Source organism: Cavia porcellus, unplaced genomic scaffold (genome assembly GCF_034190915.1).
Source record: "Cavia porcellus strain 051 isolate PalLab524CR breed Dunkin Hartley unplaced genomic scaffold, mCavPor4.1 scaffold_22, whole genome shotgun sequence".
Taxonomy (NCBI): domain Eukaryota; kingdom Metazoa; phylum Chordata; class Mammalia; order Rodentia; family Caviidae; genus Cavia; species Cavia porcellus.
In genome coordinates, this window is record NW_026947505.1 from 16020757 (window position 1) to 16042187 (window position 21431).

Consider the following 21431-nt stretch of genomic DNA (forward strand, 5'->3'; position numbering starts at 1 on the left):
AGCAGGCCAAGTAAGAGTCTTGTAATAGTTTTAAGATTTTATGACTGTTAGATCTTTTGTATTATTATACAAAGAACCATTGGGGCTAACTTAAAATAAGATATGTTAAAAAGATATACCTGAAAAGGATTACTAAAATATATATGATTAAAAATTTAATTCTTGCCTGGGCCTGGTGGCACATGCCTGTAATCCTAGCACTTGAGAGGCCGAAGCAGGATCGTTGCAGATTTGAGGCCAACCTGGGCTATGTAGTAAGACCCTGTCTCAAAAAGGTAAAAAAAAAAAAAAAAAAAAAAGTTAATTCTGTCTTAAAACATGCTACTTGTTATTTTTTAGTATATCCCAGTTCCTGATATTAACAAACCCCAGTCAACTCATGCCTTTGCAATGACTTGTATTTGGATTCATCTCAACAGAAAAGCCCAGAATGACAACTCCAAGCTACAGATTCCCATCCCTCATTCACTAAAACTGCACCATGAGTAAGTCATTTTGGCCTAATGGCTATGCTCTTGTTTAATAAATAGAGTCTGACGGCAGACCGATGCTGGTCTCTGTTTATGAGAGGCTTGGAAAGCCCCCACACCCTCCTGAGGTGAGGCCGCGTGTTTCATGTGTGTGTCGGAGCTGGAGAGTTGGCTGGAAGCCGAGCCAGGAAAGGAGGAACAGATTGACTGATCTGCTTATGTGTGCTTGTGTAGAGCGGGGTTTTGTGTTTAAAGGCTGATCTGTTTTTACCTGGTGCTTAGTTTAGTTGAGTGACTTATGTGAAAATTTATGAAACTTCTCAGGTACTTAGGATTTGAGCTTGATGACCAAACATGTTTGACTCTCGGCACCAGAATCTGCCGAGCTGATCCGAGCTGATCCGAGCTGATCCTCGGAGCTCTGCCTGTGCTCAGTCGGCCTCTGGGTAAGGGCGGGATGCACTGGTGGGGGGGGGCGCCCTTCCCACAGAGCGCCAGGACCAAGGGCTGGGACGAGCTCAGCTCAAAGCTTCTGGTAGATGCTCAGATGACACCTTCAGGCTTCATTCCATGAGAGATGGGCATCTTTAATGGAGGCATATGTTGTATTTTAGCAGAGAGGCAAACAGCAGAAGCCTAGTTCATGGATTTGTGAGAAACATAGCCAAATATAGTGCTTATATAGCATGTGCTTAGCAAAATATCCATTAATTTTTAACTTACAATTACTTGGGTTTCTTCTGAACTATTATACAGCTTTTACATGTGATTCCCCTTGGTACTTCACACAAAATCTGTAAAATAAAAATATGGTCATATTAGTAATTGCATCAAGTTGAGCTTTTTAAAAATACAAGTTGCCTTTGTGGAAATTGTATTCTTTCTTTCTAAATAATGTGAATTTTTAGGTTCCTCCAGCAAAGTCTGCGAAATAAAAGCTTGCAGATGAATGACTATAAAATTGCCCTGCTGTGTAATGCATACTCTACAAATTCAGAGTGTTTCACGCTACCCATGGGTGCTCTGGTGGAAACTATTTATGGAAACGGAATTATGAGGATACCCCTCCCTGGAACGAGCTGTTTGGCTTCAGGGTCTATAACTCCCTTACCAATGAATCTTCTGGATTCTCTAACGGTTCATGCCAAAATGAGGTATGTTCTTTTTATGTGGCTCCATGTCTGGCTACTACTGTCAGGGTAGTAAAAATTGGGTTTCATGATTGTGTAAGTTTTATGGTCAAATACATAATTAATTTATTTTGTTGTACAGATGAAATGTTAATTTTAGGAATTCTACCATATGCAAATAAAGAAAATAATTGCCATAAATTTCTATCAAAAGTATACCTTATAAAATTGTTTTTAATTTCCCTTTTAATATGACTAAATACATGAGTTTATTTTGCTTTTGATGAAAATGAACTATTCCATGATTGTGTTCTTCCTATAAATATAATCACTTTTTCAGTTTTTCAGAGATAATTTTTAAATTGCTGCAAAGCTTTTAGTGCATCGATACATAATGATTTAAACAGTTCCACAATGTTGAACATGGAGATTTTTCAGTGTCTTTGCATTATAAAGGTGACAATGAAGGCAGTCCTTATGGGAGTTTTTGCACCACCATAATTATATTTTCTTTTTAATTTTTTTTACTTAATTGCATATTTCTTAAATCATTTTCTGGAAGCAGAATTACTGACTCCAGGAATGTGACAGTTTGAAGACTTTTGCTGTATTGAATACACATAAGGACATTTCTTGAATTGTCAACCTATTTTCTGAAAAACAAAAAGGCCTCTGTTGGGCGTGATCCTAGAACGTCCAGGGTCCAGAGGAGCCAACTGAGAGTGTGGATTAGCAGGGTCTGGGAGCAGTCACACTGGGGGCCGAGGCCAGCCAGGGATGGGGCGCCTCTGTCTGGAATCAGTGCTGCCCATGAGCGCGTTTCTGCTCTTAGGCTAGTGCAGATAATTGATCTAGGTCTTAAAAAGTTTTCCAAAAGAACCATCTCTAACCCTAACTTCAGATTTGTAGCTGTAGTCTTGCAGCTTCTAGGTAGCAGCTCAGACTTACAGCAAAAGCATTTCTGCCACAAGAAACACATCTCTAGGCCTCCCAATGGGGCATCAGGTCTAGAAAAGTTATGCGGTCATTAATGGTAAACACTGCTGTGGAACTGTGTTTGCCCTGTGTATGTGTATGTGTATGTGTGACAGATGTGAGCTAAGCACCCTAACACTTAGCTTTAGCAGAGAGTTATTAAATAATTCTCTGACAAAAGTGACTTAATTTCTCAAATACAGTTATATATTTGAAAAAGTATGATCTTAGAAATTGTACCCAAAATTTGTTTTTCTGTGACACGGTGATTCCCTTCACCCCCCACCCAAGAGTGCTGTAGAAAGCAGAGTTCAGTTCACGTCCTGCACTCTCGTTACCAGTTGTCCCCAGCAGATTGAATACATTCAGGGAGTCGAGTCAATTTGAATCAGCTCAGTACCGTTTTATACTGTTACCCATAGGTAACCACTGTTACCTGGTGTTACAGTGTTACCAAGCAGGTAACCACTGTATTTTTATAAAAAGTGCAAATTCTATATTTATTGTCTTCCCTTTTGTTTCTTCAGCCTTATTCACAGCATTGCAACCAGGGTGATAAAACTTGCTCATGCAAAGTCCAGCGTGGCATTAGCTCCAGCCCTGGTGGAAACTTATAGTCGTTTATTGGTCTATATGGAAATCGAGTCTTTGGGCATCAAAGGATTTATCAGTAAGGCTCCTTTCTGGTGTTTATAACAATCTGCTGTTTATTAAGCTGAGTGTGCTTCCGGGTGCTAGAAACCATCAGTGAACAAAAGTCCTTGCCATCATGGGGCGTCCATACAGACTTGGGGCAGGCAGTAAAGCAGACATGAAATATGTGCCCTGCAGGTGCTGTGCGCTACAAAGAAGAGGGAAGCAGGGCCGAGCTTAGGGAGGGGGGACAGCTACACCCTTAAGGGCGAGAGAAGGGTGAAGGGTGGATGCTGGGGTGCAGTGGTTGGGACAGACCTGGCCCTGACCCAGGCACGCAGCCGTGGACCTTGGCAGCAGTGCTGTGCTCTCTGTGCTAAGCCTGGCAGGGTGGGAGTTTGCTGCTGCTGCTGCAGAAGCTGTCTGAGTTTTTAGCAGTTCTCATTAATAGATTTTTTTCTACTACAGATGTATTTTTCTGATAGAGTTTTTCAGCAATAGTGTGTAATTTTAACTACAGTAAATCTCCTTTCTAGATTTGAGAGTTGAACACAACTTTCTTGGGAGGGAGGAGACAGCCAGGGAAGATGGGATCAGACATTTCATGTTAAAATGTGAACCTAGGGGCTGGAGATGTGGCTTGGAAGTAGAGGGCTGGCTAGCACGCCTGATGCCCCAGCTCAGCCTCTCTGGCATCTCCCTCTGCAAAAACCAAACCTGGTGCTTGTTAGTCTGGAATATGGATCATGGAAAAGTGAGGGAGGTATAGCAGTATATTGTCTCATTTGTCATTTTAGTGTTGTGGACTAACTTGAGACTCATTGTCAAATTGCACAAGGAGAAAACAAACTTGGTGTTAGGTTTCTGACTGTAGGTTCCTTAAGTGGCGGTGGTGAGCCTGTGGCACTCATGCTCCTGTGGGCTGTTTGTTACCATGGAAGCCTTAAAAGCTTGGCCATCACTGGCCTGGAGCCTCATACGTGATCTGCAGAGGAGGAGCCCGGGGGTGTCCTGTGGAGGGTTCACCTCCCTCCCAGTTCCTCTCCCATTCTCCTGATGTGAGCAGCTCCCTCTGCCTCTGCCATGCCCCTTTGCCTTGCAGCCAGCCGTGAACAAAACCTGAGCCAGAGTAAACCTCTCTTCCTGTCTGTTGTAGCTGTTGGGTATTTCGTCCCAGGGACAAAGAAAGTGAGGAAAGATTGGATGTTATAATTGGGACCTGGACTACAGTTAAAGTAAAAAATAGGGAGAAAATGCAGAGAATGTGTGTGTGTTTTCAAATCTTCATATACATTTTATTCAACATTATATTCTTCAGCGGTCTTTTACTGCATAGCTTTTTCCTAGCTGATGTCTTAAATCGTTCTTCCAGGTCAGCTCTTGCCGACTGTTTTCAAGTCCCATGCCTGGGGCATCCTGCACACACTGCTGGAGATGTTCAGCTACCGGATGCATCACATCCAGCCGCACTACAGGGTGCAGCTGCTGAGCCACCTGCACACGCTGGCTGCCGTGGCACAGACCAACCAGAACCAGCTGCACCTCTGGTGAGCTCCAGCGCGTGCCGGTGCCGGGGTGAGGCCAGGCTATGGTGGGACCAGGGACTTTGTCCTTCGCGCAACTCACTGTAAAATGTAGTCAACTCACTGTAAAATGAGTTTGCTTTTAAAATTCTGTATTTCTATTATATGGTAGGAGTGGAGTTTGTTGTGTTAATAGATAGTTGAGCACCTTGGTTAGGATCTTTGGAGTAAGAATTAGTACTTCTAATTTAGTACAGTGAGTTAATTAATTTTGTCTTTTTGAGACTGGATTTCACTGTGCAGTTCAGGGTAGCCTTGATCTCACTTTGTAGCCCAGGCTGGACTTGATCTCAGCGATTCTACTGCCTCAGCCTCCCGAGTGCCAGGATTACAGAATGTGCACCACCACGCCCAGTAGCACATTGAATGTAGATCATGGTTAGCACATCTTTCTTGTTTGCTTTAAGTGAAAATATATTTCAGATTTGTAATGTTTAATTTTACTGGCTGCAAGCTGTTGTTTTTCATTTGTGTAAGAGTATCAGATGGCTTTTCAGTAGAAAATTTGGCACATATGGCTGGGATGTAGCTCAGTGGCACAAGTGCCTGCCTGGCAAATGCGAGGTTGTGGGATCGATCCCCAGTACCCAAAAAACTGTCCTGGAATAATTTTAGCTGGGTGTAGTGGTGCACACCTGTAATCCCAGCATTTGGGAGGTTGAGGCAAGAGGACTGTTGTGAGTTTGAGGCCAGCCTGGGATACAAAGTAAGCACAAGGCCAGCCTGAATGACATAGTGACACCCTGTCTCAAAAAGACAAAAAAATAATTTGGCACCTTAGGTTTTTTGTTTGTTTGTTTGTTTGTTTTTTAAACAAATTAAGTATGGCTCATTCTCGTACAAAATTTTTTTTTAGTCTAAGAAGGGACATTTATAGTTTTAATATTTTACATTTTAATCACCTAGAATTTGATCTAAGTCCCTAGTTCTACACTTTCATGTGCAAGCCTCTCTTTCCTTTTGTTTGTCCAATGCAGTGTGGAGAGCACCGCGCTCAGGCTGATAACGGCGCTCGGGAGCTCCGAGGTTCAGCCGCAGTTCACCCGCTTCCTCAGTGACCCCAAGACCGTGCTGTCTGCAGAGTCCGAAGAACTGAACCGAGCCTTGATACTGACCCTGGCCCGGGCCACTCATGTGACAGGTAGGGGTTCTTTGTAGCCTGCCACGGTGACAGAGGAAACTAGTTCTCGTCCTAGTCATTACTGTGAGAACACTCTGAAGACCGCCCATTCGTGTAGCAGATGCTTGTTGTTTTCCCTTGTGTATTGTCAGTGTTAAAAATGTTGCATCTATTGACAGACCTGTAGTTGTTTATACCATTAGATGTTAAAATGGAGATGCTTGAAATTTCATTTTAAAAAATCAAATCATTATGTGTTAACATAAATAATTTTTTTTTTTTTTTTTTTTTTTGGTGCCAGGGATCGAACTCATGACCTCGCACTTGCCAGGCAGGCGCTTAAGCCACTGAGCTAAATCCCCAGCCGCCCCCCCCCCCCCGCTTTTTTTTTTCATAAATAATTTTTTTATGAAAAAGTGTTGTCAAACAAGTTTCAGTGAGAAGTGCCATTGTTCTGTACTTCACATTGGGCTTATAGTATTAGGGGAATGTCTTCTCTTATTTGCTTCTACATTGAATCTGTGCAGTATGGCAGTAGTATTTTAGTTAAAGCAGATGAAACATGGCCTCGCATAGGTATGAAGAGGGAGAGGAGGATCATTCTGAGCACCCCTGGACTTAGGAAGGGGAGACCACAATGTGAAATCCAGAATTCACCAGTGCTCGGATTATACTTCTTTACGTTATAATCTGTTGTTTGATTCTGTATGTTGAAGGAATTTTTTTTAATCCACATGTATTTTTTAGCTTGGTGAATTGGTCGTTTGGAAAAAACTGATTCATTAAGTTTTGTAGTTCTTGCAGATGTTGGCCACCTTTCATTAAATGATATCAGAAAATTACAATTGTTAATATCACTGCAAATTTAATAAGAAAATCTATAAGTTTTGGAAAACTCACATTTATAATGGATATAAGTTTTTTTTAATTTTTAATTTGTACTTGAAACATCAAATTCTATCACTGGTAACAACAGATACTGCCATTTCTTTCCTTCAGATGCCAGTGTCATTTTGTTAATTTGTAAGAAAACGTTTGCTGAACACATACTTCTGAAAAATTAGTTTTCTATCAGGTATTCTTTCAAGTAAAATTAAATCACAGACAAAAAAGCAGTTGATTCAACCCAGCACTCACACACTTGTGTTCCACGCGTGCTTTTCCTCTGATCCTGTACCCTGGGACACATCTGTGCTTCCCATTGTGCTACATAGAATTTTTTAAAATTTTATTTATTTATTTTTTTGCCACACAGAATACTAAAGATAGGTTGATAGTTTTTACAGGTTCATCAGTGATACTGTCTTTATTTTTTAATTGACAAAGGGAATTATACATATGTATTAGATGTTTCAACACGTGTACATTGAAACACGTGATGTTTCAACACGTGTACATTATGTAGCTTTCAAATCAGGCTAATTATATTTATTTCCTCAAACATTTGTCATTTCTTTGTGATAAAAACATTCAAAGCCTTCCTGCAGTTTTTTTACATTGTATGGTATGTTGTTGGTGATGATTTTAGGTAAAATGGGCATTTGATTCTCACTGGGAATCAAGGTGGAGCATATCACAGCTGTTAATATAATCTGATGCTAATTGATTTGTATAAAGACAGCAGTGTCGCTGCTGTAGCTTGGACCCATTAGTGTGTATATCAAGTAAAAGAACTAGTGATTGGGCTAGGAATTTAAGTCAGTGGTATAAGTGCCTGCCTGGCAAATGCTAGGTCATGAGTTTGATCCCCGGTTTAAAAAAAAAAAAAAAAAAAAAAAAAGAACCAGTGCTATCTTCATATTATTTGGGCAGTTTTGACTTTATTGAATCCCTGAAAGGTCATTGAGGACCCCCAGAAATCAGCAGACCACTCTTTAAGAACTGTTGCTTACAAAAACAGTTGTTGAATTTAGCAGCCTCAGACTGTTTCATGTGTATTATTTTGCATAAGTAAACTTCTTTGATTTAGAGACTTGTATTTGTGTCATCAGAAGAGGCATCAGCTTTTGCAGTTCTGTTGCCTCCATTCAATGAAGAACTAGTGAATCACCGCAGAGAGAGAGAGAGAGAGAGAGAGAGAGAGAGAGAGAGATTCCAGTTCCCGATGTCTTTCGTTGTCTCTTCAGTTGTTTTTGTTTCCTAATATGGTAGAGCCAGATCACTCATAAACTAGAAAAATGTGAGTCCTAAGTGGGTTGAATATAGCTAAGTGGCAATGAATATACTGCAGTGAAACATGGAGTGTGTATTGTTCGTTTATATATTTTTTTTGGTGAGTTGTGGCTATGATCGTTTATATCTGGATTACATCTGTCTGTTTATGTTTAGATTTTTTTACAGGCTCTGATTCAATTCAGGGAACATGGTGTAAAGATATACTTCAAACCATCATGAGTTTTACTCCTCATAATTGGGCTTCCCATACTCTTAGCTGTTTTCCAGGCCCATTGCAGGTAATTCTTTCCCATATTGGATATGTATGGAATCTGTCTTACTATTTAGTTTCTTTCAGGGGGTTTCTCTAGTCTTGGTGACAACCAAAGAATATTAGCTTTCATATATTTTTTAAAAACCAGTTGGGCATAGCAGCACAGGCCTGTAATCTCAAAACTTAGAAGGCTGAGGCAGGAGAATTACCTCAAATTTCAGGCCAGTGTGAGTTACATAGTGAGTTCAAGGCCAGTCTTACATAGAGAAACCCTGTCTCAGAAAAACAAAACAAAAAACAAACAGATGCTCTTTTTTTTTTTTTTTTTTTTTTTTTTTTTTTTTGGTGGTACCAGGGATCGAACTCACAACCTCGCATTGGCCAGGCAGGCGCTTATGCCACTGAGCTAAATCCCCAGCCCCAAAAACCAAACAAACAATAACAAAAATTGCTGTTACTTCCAAAATCTCTTCAGTTGTTTCTCATGTGACTCTAAAACTGGACATATTTCTAAACTTGTATTATGTTTCATATTAATTCACACTTTTATTAGAGTCTCACAAGAACAAATGCATTATATGAGAAGTGCTTGCAGAACTGAAATGGAGGGAAATAGGCTTTGTGGTGCTTTCCATGTACATATGCGTTGTACTTCACTAAATTTTATTTACTCGCACAGCACAACTATGTGTCTAGCGTCCACTTTCAGAAAAAATGTAGACCGGATGAGCATCCGTTTTCCATGCCCTTTGTTGGGAATGCTGGTCCTGGAGCTCATCAGGCTTGCAGAGCTGGGCCTTCTGGGCCATCAAGTTGGGATGGGGCTTCTGCATTTGTATTTTTGGTTTTGTCTTGTTTTGTTTTTTGGCCAAACTTCTGTTGACAGTGGTGCTGCTAGTCTGGAACTCACACGGTAAGAACCACTGGCCCAATGCAATGAATTTTCTATATAGGGATGCTAAAATACATACAAAGGATAAATATATTACACACACACCCCAGAGCAGCGATAAATGACTACAGGAACTTTGAATTCTTGCTCACATGGAGTTTTTGTTTGGGAAATTGAGGAAAAGGATGTTTAGAGTTCCTAGCCGGCCAGGTCTGCGTATTTCCTAGTCAGGACACGGGTCTAACTAAGCCTTATTTGCCTGTACACTCCAGGTCACTTCATGCATGTGTTGATGTCAGAACTGAATCTAGAAGTGGCTTCTTAGCTCCATGTCAGGTGTTGTTTCATTGTGATAAAAAGGCTTTTGTCTTCCTGATAGGCATTCTTCAAGCAAAATAATGTCCCTCAGGAAAGCCGTTTCAATCTGAAGAAAAACGTGGAGGAGGAGTACAGGAAGTGGAAGTCCATGACCAACGAGAGTGACATCATCACCCACTTTTCCATCCAGGGCTCCCCGCCGCTCTTCCTCTGTCTCCTCTGGAAGATGCTCTTAGAAACAGACCACATTAACCAGATCGGCTACAGGTGAGCCAGCCTCTAGCTGTGTGCTGCACTCGGCAGACTGCGGGTCCCTGTAGCGACAGAACTCTTTGCTATCTGCTTTCCAGGGTATTAGAGAGAATTGGAGCCAGGGCCTTGGTTGCCCATGTGAGAACGTTTGCTGATTTCCTGGTATATGAGTTCTCTACATCAGCAGGAGGTCAGCAGCTCAATAAATGCATAGAAATTCTTAATGACATGGTGTGGAAGTACAACATCGTTACTCTGGACAGATTAATTCTCTGCCTGGTAAGAATCCATGTGTTTCTAGCTTTATTACTCTCTTAGATCTAAGCATGTGACCGATTGACCTTATGCTGGTCTGCTCTATAGTGCTTCAAGGGATTTAATGGATTTATACGAAAATCAAGCATTCATTCCTTATTTATTATCTACTGTTCTGTGCACACACAGTGCAGAGGCAAATAAATAGACTTAGTCTTGGCCTTGTGAGGCTGTAACAGGTGAGCAGTTCACTGTGAGTTGATCCAGAGGCTCCAGCTAGGGCAGAAAGAGCTCAGCCTCACCCTGTGTCTTTGCTGAGCACGAATATGAGGGTTTCTGTTCACTTCGGCAGCCCCGTCAGGCCGGAGCGCTTCGCTTAGCCACTCTGCGTCCACCATGTGTTTTTTTCTCCTGACATTAAAGTCTATTTCACACAAATTTCTAAGAAGAGACTCCAAGCAAACTAGGAAAATGGTACATTTAAAAAGATACTGTGATACTTGGAGTATCACTAGCTTTTTCTTCTAGGTCTGGAACATAGATAGGAGAGTAGTTATAATCTTATGGAAAATGAGGTAAGTCTATAAGCTGACAGAATTAAAGGCTAAGACAGAGGTGGGAGGCGATGAGACCTCCTCTCTACTTAGATGACGGATTGCGAAAGATAGATTTTAAAAAATAAAACTGGGCATTTGGTGAGAGGAATGCTGAGACAGAATAGCTAAGAAGGGGTCAGATGAGGGCTAGAGATACAGCTCAGCAGCATAAGCAACTGCTTGACAAGCACAAGGTCCCGAGTTCGATTCCCAGTACCAAAAATAAGGCAGGGGAGGGATGAGCTTGGAGCATCCTGATTGGTGGCTTGGGGTATCCCTGACAGCCAGGGAAACTCTGATGATAGGGAGGTGTTACCCTGTTAAGGTTTAGACTACAGTGGACACCTGCTTTTGCACGGACTGGAGTTTTCCTTTTGTTGTTCTGTTCTCTAAAGGCCATGCGTAGTCATGAAGGAAATGAAGCCCAGGTTTGTTACTTCATAATCCAGTTGCTGTTACTCAAACCAAATGACTTCAGAAATCGAGTAAGTGACTTTGTGAAGGAAAACTCCCCGGAGCACTGGCTACAGAACGACTGGCATACCAAGCACATGAACTACCACAAGGTACAGTTCCAGGTCCTGCCACACGTCCTGCCTGTAAACCACACTCCGTCCTTCAGCTGATTACTCGACCGCTTCCTCTGATTCTGCTGTGCACCTTCCGGCTTTGTGGAAGCGGAATAGCCCTGGGTCGCTCCAATGAAGGTGGAACATGTTAAAACTGCAATTTTACTAGATTTTAGTAGATAGTGGAAGATGGAGAAGGGTGTGATAAAGTGAAACTGCAAGTGTTCGTACACAGGGACTCACGTGGCGCTCGGGGGTGAACTGTGCTTTGCTGACCAGGCCCTGGCACCAGTCTCTCATACTGAAAAAGGAGAAAAGTTTCTGTATGAAAAAGATGCAAACAGTGTTTTCAGTTTATTTAGCTGTTCTAAGAGGAAACAACAGGATGCCCTAAACGTTTATTCCCTCCTCATTTCCACAGAAATACCCCGAGAAGCTGTACTTTGAGGGGCTGGCCGAGCAGGTCGACCCTCCCGTGCAGATCCAGTCCCCCTACCTGCCCATCTACTTCGGGAACGTGTGTCTCCGGTTCCTGCCTGTCTTCGATATAGTGATCCACAGGTTTCTAGAGTTACTCCCCGTGTCTAAGTCACTGGAGACCCTGCTGGATCACCTAGGAGGCTTGTATAAATTTCATGGTGAGGTTTTTTTGGGTTTTTTTAATTTTTGGGGGCGGGAGCAAACTGAATCGAACCTTGCACTTGCCAGACAGGTACTTACGCACTGAGCTACATTCCTGGCAGCAATGAGTTGTTTTATTTTTCTTTCAAGTTTTTGTCTTTTTTTTTTTTTTTTTTTTTTTTTTTCTGGTACCAGGGATTGAACTCACGACCGCCTGCTTACAAGGCAGTTGCTTATGCCGCTGAGCTAAATCCCCAGCCCCTTTTCTTTCAAGTTTTAATCCCATCTAAGCTCTAGGGCCAAAAGGCTGGGCAGGACCATGTGGTGATAGTGGTTTTAAGATTTTACTTCAATTTCAATTCAGAGCAAATTTCAATTTAGAACAAAATATTACTGTAAACTGAACATTTGGCCCTCTTAGATGAGTAGGATTTGAACTTCAATGCATATGACTAAGCAGAAAGAGTAGAAAGGATCACTTGGGGAAAAACTGTATTTTTTAAATCAGATTTTATTGGTACGTTTTAGATATAATAATCACATTCATCATAGAGAATACATGATAGAACTTTTCCCCCCTCGTTCCCCTACTCTTCCTTCAACCTGTCTTCTCCTCCCCATTTGCAAAAGCTTTGTTTCCATGTTTTGGGAAAAACTTTGAGGTAGAAAAACCCAGGCATATTTGAAGGAGAACTGCTGGATTGGACTGAGCCGAGTTCCCCTGCGCCAGGAATTTGTGGAAGTGAAGCTGGAAAGAGACTGCAGGTGACTGTCAAGTCACCCTCAATGCCAGATCCGCCATTACAGTGCTCAGATAACGGGCACCCGGGAGTACTGTGTAGGACTGGGGCACGGAGCAGTAATGTAGAAAGTTCAGAGCAGGTGGAGTTGACATGGAAAGAAGACAGCGTTTCAAAGGCCCATCCGAGCTCAGGGATGTGGTTAGTATCGAAGCAAGGACACTGGCCCTGGAGACGAGACAGAAGGGACAGACGGCCAAGAAAAAGGCTAGGATTCAGTGAGTGAACAGAGAAAGCAAAAGCCAGCGGTGACCTGCAGTCCCAAGCATGGGCCTGGAGAACGCGTGGTCAGCAATAAGTGGAAGGTCACCGAGTAGCCCCAGAGGGGGCAGGGTGTTGTCTCGTGGGTGGGTTAAATTGTGTGCTATCACTTGAGGTACAGCGTTCAGGTTCTTTAAAAACGTTTGCATTAGGTAATACGTGCTGAGTGGCCTGAGGAGAGGAGGGCCTGCCTGCGAGCGGACTGATCTGCTTCATTCTCGATGCAGCCACTTCTAATGTTTGTGTGTCCTCACCTAGATCCCCATACTTGTTTTTAGCCCCATACAACCTGGTAAACACATGTGTTCTCTGCCTGTGCTGTGTGTGGGAGCCAACCATTTGATCCCACACAGTAAGGCCTGCTTCAGTCAAGCGTAAGTTCCTTTCCCTGTCCTCTGTTCATGACTGTTTCAGTCTTCTCTAATCTTCTGCTAGTGAAGAAGACTACAGCAACATTCCATATTGCGGGCAGGACTTTTGCAGCACGGTTGTTCACTCAAAGCAAGAGCATCATCCTTAAATACGAAACTGTGTGCGTCATTTGGATCTTCCTCCCTGTCTTAAAAGTAGAAGACTCGTGGTATGCAGCTGTCCAGCTCATGAAGTAGTTTCATGACATTCTGAGCCACTTTTCAATAATCTTAAAAGCAGGTGGTGCATTCTCACAGTTGTCAGTAACCCTGTGAGCGTTCTGTGTTGTTTTTCCTGTGACAGACCGCCCCGTGACTTACCTGTATAACACACTGCACTACTATGAGCGCTACCTGAGAAACCGCGACCACCTCAAAAGGAAGCTCGTCCATGCGATCATTGGCTCGCTCAAGGATAACCGACCACAGGGCTGGTGTCTGAGTGACACTTACCTGAAGAATGTCATGAATCCACGAGAGGACAATCCATGGGTCCCAGATGACTCCTACTACTGCAAGCTGATTGGCAGACTAGTAGATAATATCCTTTTTATCCTGACTTTGCAGACTGCCCAGTAATGACAGTGGTTTGAGTCACTGGTATTCGCACTTTGAGCTTTTAATGATCTTTTTACTTTTATATCTGTAAAAGTTTTGAAATCTTAAATTTATGGTATCATGCCAGATAAGTTGAAATTCTTTCCATTAATTTTTATATTTAAAAACATCTTATGGCGCTTTGTTTCAAAGAAAAGGATCCTGTTTCTAAATATATACATAGTGTGTATTATGGCAGATGCATCTGTTTGGTACTAGAGAACATGAGAGTCTTGTTGACTTAAATAGCTCCTGGAATACCTTTTTGATGGGGTGGGGATACCGGGAGTGGAACTCAGGACCTTGCGCTTGCAAGCAGGTACTTGTGCCACAGAGCTACATCCCCGGCCCCCTTGAATACTTTTAAAATATTAATATGAATAGACAATAACCAAACTTAATTTTTAGTGAAAAGGCTATTCTATTAATATTTGTGTTTCTTCATTTTGATTTCATGTTTTCATTTATCAGCATACTCTGTAATGTCTTTACACCAAACCACTATTTAACAGAAATTTCACATAAATGAATGTGATTTATTTTACTAGGCAAAAGAATTTATTTCCTGAGATAAAATTATTGCTTACAGTGAGATAATTTTCGTATCACATTGCCCTGACGCTGTTAAAAAAAATAGGCTGAGAAGGCCCAGGGCTGTTACTGCCCATCAGCCGTGTCCAGCCTACCTGCACCTGCTTTGCATTGCTTGCCTCAGGCTTTTCCAGAGCTGATCGCTGCTAGCAGCTCATAATCAGCTCAACGGATGATGAGATAAGATGTTCACAAGAGACGTTTTTTTTTTTGGTACCGGGGGTTGAACTCATGACCGTGGGCTTGCCAGGCAGGTGCTTTATAGCTGAACTAAATCCCTGGCCCCATAATGTTTTGAAAACTCTGAAGTTTTATGCAACTATGTCAGGTTTTTTGTTTGTTTGTTTTTGGGGTGTTTTTGGTACTGGAAATTAAACTCAGGACCTGGTACTTGCCAGGCAGGTGCTTTGCCCCTGAGCTGTGTCTCTGCCCCCACAAATGTGTCATTCATCTCAGAATAATCCACGGTTCCTACCTTAATTGTCTGCACCCATGGCTGGCAAGTCTCCTGGTCCCTTCCCGAACTGTGACTGGAGGTTCAATGAGTTTCCCAACCCAGCTGCCCACGCTCTGCACGTGACGTGTGTGGAGCTCATGGCCTTGGCGGTGTCAGGCAAGGATGTTGGCAATGCACTCCTGAACGTCGTCCTGAAGAGGTGATCATCCTGTCCTGTGCTGAGAGACACTTTGGAGAGAGAGTGCAAGTTTATTTAGAACTGTTAGACAAGGCGGGCACTCTTTGAAAAACAGCACCTTCTGGTTCCGCTCTCGTCTGTGAGAGCAGCCCGGGCCAGGTTCAGAAGACCTAGTTTTGTGCACACTTGTACCCCCTACTACTGGTGTGGCATACAGATAATCCTAACCTGTCTCAAGGTGTTGTCACAGCTCTGTGATAGAGCACTTGTGAGGCTCTGGGTTCAGTTCCCAGCGCTGCCAGAAATGAAAAAGAAAACCAGTCTTCTTAAAGAGCAGTGTAAACCAGGGGATGACGACTGAAGGAGAAGTGGAACTAAGTATAAATAATCTTTTCAGACTAGCAGTGGTTATTGAAAAGACACCCTACCCTCATAAAAAGCCTTATTGACTTGGTATATATTAAACTTTTACTTTAAAAAGTCATATTTTTTGGAGTAGATCAACTGTCATTCCTCTGAATTATAGATGTTTTCAGACTAGGGTCTGTCATGCAAAATGATTTCATAATTTCACACTGTGTTCTTTTTTCCATCATTTACAGTCAGCCACTAGTGCCCAGAGAGAACATCACAGCGTGGATGAACGCCATTGGTCTGATCATCACGGCTCTCCCAGTGAGTAAATGTGGGACCTCCTGCTCAGCAGTGGCATGCAGCCAGCCCTCTGATGCTGACTTAAGGAAAAAGATGCATAGAGGAGGAGTGTGTGAGGACATTGTGTGCGTTAATTGCCACAAGCCATGTGGCTCCTGAGGTTCTTGGGGTTAAGAGGATGAGAAAATAAAAAGACAAAGCTGGGATAGGTGGAGCCTTTATCCTCCTGAGGGGAGGGGAGGTACTGGTTCCTCATTGCAGGGTGTTTGTTTATACCATTTAGCAGGTTAATGTCACATGGCACCCTGTTGTCCTAGCAACCCACTGTTCAGACTGTCTTGAGGCAGGGTTCTCTGGACTGCAGCATCTTCTTCACGCAGCTTGCCCCAGGTGCTCTTGGGATGCTCATGCTCCAGCTTCAACGGCTCCCAGCAGTTAATGAACCGCTTTATACTTTCTAAGTTTTTCATTTTACTCCTACTTTAAAAATCTACAGTGACTGTGTTTGCCTTTGTGCATCAGATCTAAATGTGTCTACCTTCCTCAAAGATTTCTGAACCCCCTGCTGTCCATCTTCCTGCTCCAAGCTTAGTTTTGACACTGTGGCATGATCTGCTTTTGTCCATTTAGCTCATGACACCCTATAGAGTCTTTCCTCACACGAACAATGCTTGTTGAGACAGGTGCTGGTCTCTGATAGGTCAGTGCTGAGTCGGCAGGCGAACCCTTCTTCCCTCTCCCTCCTCCTCCAGGGCCAGCTCTGACCTCGGCTCACACCCCACTCATCAGGTGTGTGACCAGCATCCTCAGCTGGCTGCTGGCCCTCTGAGTAGCGCTGTCTCATATGGAGGGCTCTGGCTTGTCTGATGCCATAGCTCTGTGGATAGTGCTTTCCTTACTCACCTTCAGAATACACACATTTATTTCTGAATCGTGTCTCTATATCACTGCGTCTGTGTGGTAAACGCTGGCAATAGGTACCAGTTTAGTGCATGTGAAATGGCAGATAACAGGCGAGTCAGACACCCATGAGTAGCCTTGCAACCGACAGGATGGATGAGAAGGGGTGTGTGCTGGTAGGCTTTGGGGTGTTCCCTGGAGAAGTGGTCTTTTCACCGCCTTCTTCTGCCACAAAGGAGCCGTACTGGATCGTACTTCACGACAGGATTGTGAGCGTGATCAGCAGCAGCAGCCTGACATCCGAGACCGAGTGGGTGGGTTACCCATTCCGCCTCTTCGACTTCACCGCCTGCCACCAATCCTACTCAGAGATGAGCTGCAGCTACACGCTGGCACTGGCGCATGCTGTGTGGCATCACTCCAGCATCGGGCAGCTCTCGCTTATCCCCAAGTGAGTGTCACAGGTCCCTTGTGTGTTCAGATTTCATTTACAGATGGAGTACGTATCTCTTCTGTTTTGGTTTGTTTGTTTGTTTGGAAAGATAGACTCTCTCTAACCTGTTCAGGCCGTCCTTGAACTTGTGCAGTCCTCCTGCCTCAACTTCTCTAATGCTGGGATTCCAGGCGTGTCCTACCTCGCCCTGAAGTATATATGGTTTTCAGGAGGACAATTTGCAGAGTGGTTTAAGTAGAGTTCTTGTTTAATCAGAAAGTATCTTATTTCAGGACTATCTAAAAATGTATTTGTATGTGTACATAATAGTATGGTATCTTGTTTTTCCATTATAGATTCAGGAGGGTTAGTCAATGCATGATGTTTCCAGAATGTACCCCAAAAGTCATCTGTTGAACTGAAAAACTGATTGTCAACCCATTTTCTGCTTATATTTCTTGACCACAAAATTGGTATTAGTTTCAGATTTCTTGAGAATAGCACTTATGTGAGATTGTTCTCTTTTTTTTTTTTTTTGGTACTGGGGATTGAACTCATAGCCTCGCACTTGCTAGGCAGGCACTTAGTGCCGCTGAACTAAATCCCTGGCTTCTTTTTTTTTTTTTTTTTTTTCTTTGTTTTAGATTATTCACCTTCTATTATTTAATAAGTACACTATTAAGAATGAGTTTTAGCAGTGTGTGGTGGCTCACGCCTGTAATCGCAGCACTCGGGAGGCTGAGGCAGGAGGATCATTGCAAGTTCGAGACCAGCTCAAGGCCAGCCTGAACTGCATAGCGAGACCCTGTCTCAAAAAGACAAAAAAAAAAGATTTTTAAATGAAGCAATTGAAATAAATCAAATGAAAGGGAGAATCAGAGATGTGAGATAACTTAAATATCGTTCCAAAAATGAAAAGGAACTTTAAAAAAAATCACAGGTTTTGGAAACACTTTTAGTACTTTTATAAATATTAACAAAAGTCAAAGAATTCGACTGATTTCACTTTATAAGAGATTTCTGTTTTTAACTTCCCAATTTAGGTTTCTCACTGAAGTCCTTATTCCTATAGTGAAGACTGAATTCCAGTTACTATATGTCTACCATCTTGTAGGACCCTTTTTGCAGAGATTTCAGCAGGAGAGAACTCGCTGTATGATAGAGGTAAAACAGGATAAGTTTCGCATTAGCTATTTAAGTTTATTTTACTGGAAGTCATGGCATTAGTAAGGTAGTAGTTCTGGGTGACTAGGAGCACCTTTGGCATGGGGTGTGTCAGACTGGGGCTGCAGCAGGAACGGCCATTGTGGAGTTAAAGAAGAAGAAATTAAAGATGCAGGCTGCTACCTGACCCAGAACTGTGGTCCCCACATGCTGGCATTGTGCCACCGGCTGCGCCATGTTAGATGACCTGGGCCATCGAATGACTTTCTGTTGTCTGTTGCCTAGATTGGTGTGGCCTTCTATGACATGCTGTTGAACGTGGACCAGTGTAGCACACATTTACACTACATGGACCCCATCTGTGACTTCCTGTATCACATGAAGTATATGTTTACCGGTGACAGTGTAAAAGAGCAAGTAAGTTAAATTTATGTCATGTTTTTTAATGGAGCTCAACATATAAAATTTAAGTATGTGATGGTAGAGTTTGTTGGGGTGAGAATGTGTGTGTGTGTGTGTGTGTATGTATATATATATATTCTCCACATAGTAGTGAAATAAATTTATGTTTAATTTCTCTCACTTTTCCTTTTTGGTTATATGAAACAGTGCTATACAAAACAGAGCGGGAGTCTTTGATTAGTTAAGAGTGATGGTTAATTACTGAATCGTGGTTGCACTAGAGGGACAGTATGGTGTGTTGGGAGGTCTGAGGTCACTCTCCCCCCGTGCCTGAGGCACACTGTAGGGACCCGGAGACAGACTCATGGCGAGTGCCTCGTGCAGTCCTCGCTGTTCGGAGGCTTCCATCTTGGGTGAGCCTTGGGTGTGTGACGACACAGCACGCATGAGAACCTGAGCAACAGAGGCCGTGTGTCCCTGCTCCACGCAGGAGAAGCGCTTCCTACAGAGCCAGCTGCCAGCAGACTCCCGGTCACAGCTGCACTTCCCGGAGTAGGAAGCGCCGCTGGGCCCGGGCTCCTGGGACACTTCTTATGCTACTAGAGAGGACCAAAAACTGCTGTAGAACCCTTTGAATCCTGGTCTTCTGAGTTCTGTCTTCAGAGCTGGAGTGGGGAGCACATTGACTCCTTCATACCTCTGGAGAAATGTCAAGGAAAGTTGACATGTTCTGTCCTGAGAACGAGGAGCTGTGTTTCTTTAAGCAGTTTGTTAAAACAACATGTTGAGAACCAGGAAAGCAGTACTTTAATTTAAAAAAATGCACATGCACACATGCATGTGCGCACGCGCGCACACACACGCACACACACACACACACATAATCCTTGACCCCAAGTAGCTTTTACACAAACGTATACGGAAAAGAAAATTATTAATGGACTGATTGTTCCTCCTAAGGCCAAAGAGCATTTGAATAAAGCTGAGAATGCTGGGAAACCACTTGAAGAGTAGATCTAATGTTCAGTTTGAATCCAAGAAAGAATCAAAACAGGAAAGGGACAGACAGGCGTTGCAGACTTGAGTGCACCAAGGACTTTCACAGTCATTATGCTTCTTGCTTCTGTGATACAGCATTTTAAAAGGATGATCAAATTGTTGGATATGGAAAATTGCCAGTGCAAGCTTTGCTAGCTTTCAGCATCGATGACTGGGTGGGGAAGGGTAGGTTTCTGGAAGTGTGTGTGGTGTGGGGGTGAGGGAGAACACATGTCACCTCCCAGGTAACAGACTCAGAAGGGGTACAGAGGCTTCTCATCTGCCCCACTGGGCTCCTTCTTACTTTGTTTCATTTTATCTCATTTTATTTTTTGAGATGGTCTCACTGTGTAGTTGAGGTTGGGCTTGAACTCACTGTGTGGCTTAGACTGGCCTTGAACTTGCAGCATTGTTCCTGCCTCAGCCTCCAAAACGCTGGGATTGGGCATGTGCACCATCATGCCTGGCTGGCACTGCATATTCTGTTTTTTAGCTAGGTGCCTTTTGGTCTTCTTTAAAGATGGTTAGCTGGGCATGGTGGTGCATGCCTGGGATCCCAGCACTCTGGAGGCTGAGGTAGGAGGATCGTTGCAAGTTGGAGACCAGCCTGAATTGCAGAGCAAGATGTTGTCTCAAAAAGCCCTGCAGAAAAAAAGGTGAGTTGAAGTTCTCTAGAGCAAGTAAGTTTTGTGTTTTCATTTCCTAGGTAGAAAAGATTATCTGTAATTTAAAACCAGCTCTAAAGCTTCGCCTGCGATTCATCACCCACATCAGCAAGATGGAGCCGGCCGCAGTGCCCCCGCAGGCCATGAGCAGCGGCTCCCCGGTGCCCCAGTCCAACCCGGTGCCTGCGCCCCTCCCCGGAGCACAGTGACGCCCGACCCGTCGAGGGCTGAGCGCGAGGACGCATGCGCGTCTGTCACTCTGAACTCGGCCTGCTGTGGCTGCGCATTCAGGTAGCTTATTCCCATTCAGTTGCTGACTCTGGACACCTGATTTCCCACCTGCCCAGCTGTGTGATCTCCAAGACTATGAGGTCTGCACTCACGACAGCAGCCTGGCGCCCTCAGATTCGGCGGGGTGACCCGATGACTGCTCCTGGCACCCAGCCCCCCGTTTTGACATTGATTGGATTTTGAGTGCTATACTGGGTCTTCAGGGACATTGTTTTAAAGATACAGTACATACCAAGTCGTCTTCACAAGGCCTTTGTACAGAATTCTCTGGCATAACTTCAGAATAGAGACTTTTACACTTGGAGGACTGTAGATTTCATTGCATTGCAGAACCAAATAAAGTTTCATATTTTTTTAAAAAACAGCTTGAAAATTTTATTGTAAATTTCCAAAAAAGTAGTATAATACTTTTATTAAGGTCAGTTGGCAGGTTTTATTGCCTTGCTTGAAACTATGAAATGAGTTGGAAGCTGAGTAAGAAAATAACATCTGCCAATGCTTCAGTTTAAATAAAAATCATGCCTTTGTGATTGATTCTCCAGTGTTTTTAAAAATTAATTACTATTACCAAAAAAAAAAAAAAACAAGGCCGGGGGATTTTGCTCAGTGGTGTAAGTACCTGCTCGGCACACTTGAGGTCATAAATTCGACCTGCAGTACCAAAAAAAAAAAAAAAATTCAATTAAGTAATTAATTGTGTGTGTTGACACTGGCAGATGATATGAGTCTTTTGAGTTTTTATAATCTT

At 43.1% G+C, this 21431-nt stretch overlaps 1 protein-coding gene across 2 annotated transcripts in view; it reads left to right on the top strand.

Annotated features, from left to right (window-relative positions):
• The window catches only part of Med23 (mediator complex subunit 23), a 41062-nt gene extending 20017 nt beyond the window's left edge, over positions 1–21045 (top strand). For both annotated transcript variants that reach the window (XM_003468466.5, XM_005003109.4), the window contains 17 exons: positions 340–485; positions 1379–1624; positions 3103–3245; positions 4581–4755; positions 5769–5932; positions 8240–8364; positions 9611–9816; positions 9900–10080; positions 11048–11218; positions 11643–11859; positions 13618–13854; positions 14992–15157; positions 15739–15811; positions 16927–17141; positions 18167–18287; positions 18573–18704; positions 20434–21045. In XM_003468466.5, coding sequence (XP_003468514.1) covers positions 340–485; positions 1379–1624; positions 3103–3245; positions 4581–4755; positions 5769–5932; positions 8240–8364; positions 9611–9816; positions 9900–10080; positions 11048–11218; positions 11643–11859; positions 13618–13854; positions 14992–15157; positions 15739–15811; positions 16927–17141; positions 18167–18287; positions 18573–18704; positions 20434–20601 — 2886 coding nt within the window. In that variant the 3' untranslated portion in view covers positions 20602–21045. The remainder of the gene's footprint in view (positions 1–339; positions 486–1378; positions 1625–3102; positions 3246–4580; positions 4756–5768; positions 5933–8239; positions 8365–9610; positions 9817–9899; positions 10081–11047; positions 11219–11642; positions 11860–13617; positions 13855–14991; positions 15158–15738; positions 15812–16926; positions 17142–18166; positions 18288–18572; positions 18705–20433) is intronic.
• Positions 21046–21431: the final 386 nt, after the last annotated feature.